Here is a 6,698-nt window from a genome sequence, read left to right on the forward strand (position 1 = left end):
TGGAAGCCTCTCTCCTCTCCATGGTGCAATTTGAAGCATTCCATACCAGTGCTTGACTAAAGACACCTAATCTCAAAATATTGGTTTTATTTGCTGCTGCTTCTGCAATCCAATATATCATTATGAATGGAGAAAGTTAAAAGAACATGGGAAAGAAGAATGAATATGATGAGATCAACTACTTCCTACTAATCAATCTTGTTTTATTTGCTTCTGCTTCTAATCAATTTTGGTTTTATTTGCTGCTGCTGCTTCTATCAATTTTGGCTTTATTTGCTGCTGCTTCTACAATCCACATAATATTTTTTGTTCCGTGTGTTAGTATAGTAAACACATGGTAAATCATGAATTGGAATGGTTCCATTATATATGTATCATTCCATGCAAGTAAACAAGTTATTGGAACTTTGGTAATTCAACCCAAGATAAGCATCATATTTGAAAAGCTAAACAAGGACGGGATATTATTCATTCATTGGGGAGAAAAGGGTTGTGACAGCATCGAGTTTCATTTACCAACACCAAAATGATGAAAGGATTAGAATCATCGGTTTTTTTTTATACAAGGCAATCTGAAGCATCCCATCCCAGCGTTAAACCATATCCTAAATGAAATCTTAGAGACGTCCTAATTTTTCAACTAGGTGGTTCTCTATTTCAAGTCTCTTCTTCGCCATCAACCCGTACTTTGGAACTAGATGTGTATCCGGAGTTGCTACAAGTTTGCTCTTGAGAGACGTATTCTCTACCTTCTTCTCATACAAGCATTTGAAGGGCACAAAACTTCCTTCGTTGTGGCATAGCCAACCATGAGCAGCCCTCAATGCAGCTCCTAGAGAAGCTGAATCTATAAAGGAGACAAAAAGGAAAGAAAGAATAAGTTGCAGTGATCTCTCCATCAAGCAAAGTTCAATCTTGTAAAACAAGGAAAGTATCAAGACCAGTGTCCATTTGACTTGGGAGATCAACTTTTTTGAGTATCCTAGATTCAGATGCATAGATATTTGATGCAAAGCTTACCTGGTCTTTCAACTGTGTAGACCTCACATCCAAAAACACAAGCTGCTATGCCCAGGATGGAGTGATTTACTGACGCACCCCCTGTGGCTATTAATCGTTTTGGAGGAGAAGGCATTCCAAATCTTTCTGCATGACCTCGCATTGACACAAACGGGCCCTCTATTACTGCCCGAACCTGCAAATTTGTAAATTAGTCTTTCTTAGGAAGAGCTCACGTAGGATATCCTCTGACTATGTGAACAATTTCGATTTTAAAGTACAAACCTCAGAAGTACCATCAAATTCCTTCTCCACTTCACGTTCATTCACGCCCTCCAAAGTTTCACCATTAAAATTTTCCAGAACATAGCGGTGAAAACCAACTAGAAGCATAAACTAGAGCTTATCATGTGCTGCTTAATTTTATGATTGAATTTATAAAATTAAATAGAAAAAAAGGCAGATGGATATCCAAGCATTATAGAAACCCCAAAATAACATCTTCTTAAACAAAAAACAAAAACAAGAAAAGGAAGGCTAACATGCAAAGACTCAAAGAAGCAACAATGTATTGTTAAAGCTCCCGGGCAGCACACAATCCATTTGATTATTTACCTCTGCATCAGCCTAATTGATGCCCAAAGCAAATAAATAGATCAGAAACAACTATTTAGGTTAAAACCTTAGTTTGTCCAATTACAATTTGGCTGGAAACTGCCACATGCCATAACAAGTATTGTTGATCGAAAACCAACCCAGAAAAAAGGGCAATTCAACAGGAGATACCAAATCCGGACTAACCTCAGTCACTAAGTGAGAAAGAGAATACAAGTATAAATGGAGCAAATAATTAAGAAAGAATCCAACCTGGAAGGGGGGGAAGAATTTCATGCTCCTTGTAGTAGAAACCCAACTTTCCACCTATAGCAGAAACCACAATATGAAATAGAGAACAGATGACAATAATTCCTATAAGAAAGTAGTTAATTATTTATTTCCGTTTGGCTGGAAAGAAAGAAAGTAGTTCAGACAAGACACATACTGACCATTTAGAGGCAATGTAGACAAAAGCTGTTGAGCGAATTTTTCCCAACTGCTTTCCGTATAGCGATTGCGAACATCTAAAATGAAGTTTGAGGTCATACTAGGAAACTAGAAGATATATCTCAATTAGAATTGTAGGAATATGCATCAACACATGGTTGTACCTTCACGAGTTAGAGACCCATTCTTGTAGCACAACATTACCATGTACCCTTTTGTGTCAACAGGATTAGGGAAAACATGTCCTTCCAATCTAGGTTGAGGATCATCAGTAATCCCAATGACCTGAGCAACAGGTAAAAGTGGATGAGAACAAGTGAGAATCCAGAGAAATATTAGCTTGTATAGTATTTTATATAGGAAAAACAATTGGGATTCTGGTCTTGACTCCTGTAACATGCAATATGAAGATTAAACTGAATACCTCTAAAGAAAGGTATCATTGCCCTACACTCTACAAGATAATGCAATTGGCATTTTAATGGATATTTGGTAAAAACAGGGAGGAGGGGAAGGGAGGAAGGAGGGAGAAAATGTAATCAAATGCTACAAAAAATGAAAACTAAAAACTAAAAGAAATTTCAAATAGTTTTTCTTTTTAAGTTTTTGTTTCATATATTTTCCTTCATTTCTCCATCCTTTCTCCACCCTCTCTTCATTCTCTCCCTCCTTTCTCCCATATGTTCGTCTCTATCTTTAGCTAAGATAATGTAAAGAAACACATCCTCTCTTCATTTTCCTTCTACATTTTAATTTTTAATTTTTTAAATTCTATCTATTTTCATATGTTTCATATTCCTATCTCTCTCATTTCGATCCTCTCACCATTCTCTTAATTGGAAAAAGAGAACAGAAAACAATAACGTTAAAAAAGATGACTCTACGAATTTCTGTTTCAACTTACAGTGTCACTTGTGCCAAGACTGATTGCTAGATCCCCCGGGGTACTTAGGGTTAAACCTGCAGGTCCAAAATGCTTCCAGCTCAGAAGTTATTAAAAAACAGAGGAAAAACAAAAAAATATTATTATGAAAGGATAAAATACAACAGCCAATAGCAGAGCTATAAAGGAATAAAAGAGATTTCACCAGTGCATCAGCAACTTAGAAATATCAGCAACTTATGATTATGAAATAAGAAAATCAGGAACCTGCCACACTGTTGGGGTTGTCTCCTGACCACTGAATAACCAAACAATTCTTGTTGAAGCGAAATCTGAAAAGAGATTTAAAATTTCTTATCTGTTAAAGAAATATTTTTGAAACAGTAAGTTCAACAGTGGGTGCAGACGAAAATTGAGACCACAGTATCGTATTTCTATTCAATACAAAAAAATTTCGATTTGTTTTCTTCCTTTTTGATAAGTAGACCTTGCATATTACAGATTAAGTGAGTTTCGAAGAGGGAGAAGTCATATTATGCAGGTTTCTTAGTACCATGCAAATGTTTTGGCAAATAGAAAACACAATAGAGAAAAAAAGATACTACCAATATTTCGAAAAAATATTAGAATGTAGCATATCATAACAGTACAAGAGTTCTTATAAAAAATAAATGAAAACCACTGTGCAAAACAACAGTTGTTTATGCCCCTGTTTCAAAGGTCCAAGGTATTTCTCAATAATCCTATCCCTTTAGCCCATTTGGTTCACTTATTTATGAATTTAGACGTCAATCTATTTCAGACTTACATTGACATTTTTTGTTTTGTGGTGGACTGAATTTATTTCAATATCAACACATTACAGTTAAATGTATATTACCCCCCAAAGATTCATATCTACATCTTCTGATGTAAACTTAATGCACCAAAATCAATGAAGGATAAAAATTCTAATACATCATATAGATGAGCAATGTCAAGAGAATGCTAAAAGACACAAACCCCATTTACCCCCACCCACCCAAACAAACAATACAATATAATTGAAATTAACTGCCACTGACCTGTCCACGAAATAGGGAGCAATGTTGCCAGCGACAGCATGGGCAGGGGCTATCTTTCCAAGTTTTCCCTCCAGACCAGGGGCAGTGGCCTTCAATAAACATGAAGCACCAAGAAAATGAATCAAATTGGAAACAGTAAACTGATTATGAGACACTGAGGATACACTTCATAAAGTGGCGAAGAAATTTAACATGAATCAGATACATAACTAACCAGGAAGAATTACTCGTAAAATACAACAAACCTCTAAAAGTATAGTAGACCAGGCCCTTTTCTTTAAATCCATCAAGTTCATCCCTGCACCGTCAGATTCATCAATACAAGCATATTCCCCTATGAGAAGAGACGCCATAAAAGAACTAACAAGGGAGATCCTCTCAGTGTTGTTGTAAGCTTCGGGATGTGTCTCGAATATCTTCTTAATCTGTGGGCCTGTAAATCTTTCATAACCACGTGAACCCGTAAGTTGGGATAACTCTAATGCTCCACCAACAGCCTTCTCTAACTCTCTACATTGTGCTGTGGTGCTGCTGTCCATCCATACCGGAGATTCATTTACAGAAAAGGCATCATTAAACTGATCCACTAATGCCTTCTTGGGGTCCAATGTTGATAATATCGAAGAACTGCCCTTCTTCCAATAGACACTACCGTGTTGCTGTCCACTGCCAGAAACAGCAGCAATTTTCCCAATATCCAAATTTGAGTTGGCAAGTTTATTAAGTACGAGATCTAGAGCTTCCACCCACATCAAGGTGGGTGAAACAATTCTACCATTAACTGAGTGGTCTCGGTAAACTCCATCTTTGGTTTTGTAATGGGGCAAATCAGTGTCAAATTGGACAAGCTCTGTAGTTAAAATGTTGAGATTGGAGTCTAGCACAGTTGCCTTCAGAGACCTTGAAGTAGAATCCAAAATAAATTAATAAGTAAAAATCAAGTTTTATCCAATTCAGATTACAGAAAATTGATTCCCATATGCAATTTAACTTCTCATGAACAATGATAAACTTGAGAAAACTGAAGTAAAAAGATATGAAGAAAGAAAGAATCCCAATTAACTTCACTGTTTATGGAATTCAACAATACAATTAGAACCCCCAACCATAAACAAGCCAAAGTGTGACCTTGAAGAAGAACCAGAAATACATTAATAAAGAAAAATCAAGTTTTACCCAATTCAGATTACAGACAATCGATACTCATATGCAATTTACTCTCATGGATAATGATAAATTTGAGAAAACTGAACTAAAAAGATGTGAAGAAACAGAGATTCCCATGTAATGCAATAGAACAATGAGAACCCACAACCATAATCATACCAAGTTGTGAATTTGAGATGTGGGCAATTCTGATCTTGTGAGCAGCATCAAAGAACGAAATCAAACCAGAGAGAAAGAGTGAGGGATTGGTAACTTACTGAGTAGAGCTGTCAAATCCAAGAAAATAAGAATCCTTAGGGAGTGAGAAATCTGCCATTGGAGCAAGCCAAACCAACTCTGATTGATCCTACTCTGTTTTCAACAACGCGACCAGTCCACAGTGAAATTGACGAAAATTGGAAGCCTGCCTTGCTTATACCGCAAATGTGCTGCTGACGATTGAAACGGAAATTGGTTAGTATTAAGATTGTATTGAATTCAAAGAGTGGATTTTGGATAAGGATGAAAATGGATTTTCATGGATTTGGGAAGGAATTAATGTGAGCGACAAATGGATTTGATTTGCTGACAGAAATCCAGGTAATCAAAACAACGAGTTTGGATGATCACTCAAACGGGATATTAGGAAGTGGATATTGAACGATTATGGTTGAAGAATTGGGTAACGAACCACATACTATTTATTACTACCATCCTTTATTTGTGGAACAAAAATTAGAGGAAAGTTTGCCAAAATGTAGTTAAATTATCACTTGACTACCCAAATTTATTTCTCAAAAAAAAAAAATAATCCTCATTTTAACCAATCATTCTATCATCATCCTTGTATTCATCCAATCTGTAAATTATATTATTCATTCATCATTCTTTTAGATAGAAGCTTATAATTGATTTTAGCCTGTTAAGAATCACTCCCAAATGAATTCGACATTAGAAATTGTGGAGGAATGCTAGTTTGACATATTGTGCTTATAATACTGGACCAATTTTATTCCAATACATAAAATTATCAATCAGCAAGCCTAGCCAAGGGGTGAGTTTTTTTTTTAATTTTATTTTATTTATAATTAGTGATACAAGGCATTGGAGATGGGGGCACTTTACCAGGGATTCGAACGGGTGACCAAGAGGGAGAAAGGGGAAGGACCTCACCACTGAGGTAAAGCCTTGGTCTTTTTCGGCTTTTGTTACAAAAGACAACATAAGTACAAACTAAAAGCATAGCTGGAAAAACTACCCAGATGTGTTTCTCCTCCAACTCATGCCCCCATGGCAGCCAAAAGATATTCCTCCAATGTTCTTATGTAGAGAACTTGAAATTTGTTTAATAATATAAGAATCAATAATTGCTCCAACCTTAAACCACATCTGCTAATCTCCAAGACCAAGACTAAGCCTAAACCTAAGGTTTTCTGAGATCTGTCCAACAGTCCAAGGAACTCAAGCTCCACAGCTCGTGAGGTTAGTCACCTAAATCACAGTTTTTCAGTTTGTAATTCCTATCATCCGATATTGTATTGTTTCCCTTCTCAGTTTTCATT

The 6,698-nt window shown here is 36.2% G+C and overlaps 1 protein-coding gene across 1 annotated transcript; it reads right to left on the bottom strand.

Annotated features, from left to right (window-relative positions):
- Positions 1-437: 437 nt before the first annotated feature.
- Positions 438-5,907, bottom strand: XK-2 (xylulose kinase-2). The gene is made up of 11 exons (XM_021976452.2): positions 5,415-5,907; positions 4,236-4,890; positions 3,991-4,079; positions 3,194-3,258; positions 2,948-3,003; positions 2,208-2,328; positions 2,046-2,120; positions 1,867-1,920; positions 1,285-1,382; positions 1,021-1,195; positions 438-847 (listed from the first exon to the last, which is right to left on the bottom strand). The coding sequence occupies exons 1-11, from the start codon at positions 5,471-5,473 to the stop codon at positions 618-620; spliced, it is 1,677 nt and encodes a 558-aa protein (XP_021832144.1). The 5' UTR covers positions 5,474-5,907; the 3' UTR covers positions 438-617.
- Between the last annotated feature and the right edge of the window lie 791 nt (positions 5,908-6,698).

The sequence above is a fragment of the Prunus avium genome, chromosome 1 (genome assembly GCF_965620075.1).
Source record: "Prunus avium chromosome 1, drPruAviu1.hap1.1, whole genome shotgun sequence".
NCBI classification, from domain to species: Eukaryota; Viridiplantae; Streptophyta; class Magnoliopsida; order Rosales; family Rosaceae; genus Prunus; species Prunus avium.

What these genes read in the sequence shown, in the direction of transcription:
- XK-2 (XM_021976452.2), bottom strand. Translation starts at nt 5,473, where the DNA reads ATGGCAGATTTCTCACTCCCTAAGGATTCTTATTTTCTTGGATTTGAC. An exon ending in CAACCCCAACAGTGTGGCAG is followed by an intron (nt 3,004 to 3,193) that starts GTTCCTGATTTT and finishes TTGGACCTGCAG; the next exon opens with GTTTAACCCTAAGTACCCCG. An exon ending in GTCTACATTGCCTCTAAATG is followed by an intron (nt 1,921 to 2,045) that starts GTCAGTATGTGT and finishes TTTCTGCTATAG; the next exon opens with GTGGAAAGTTGGGTTTCTAC.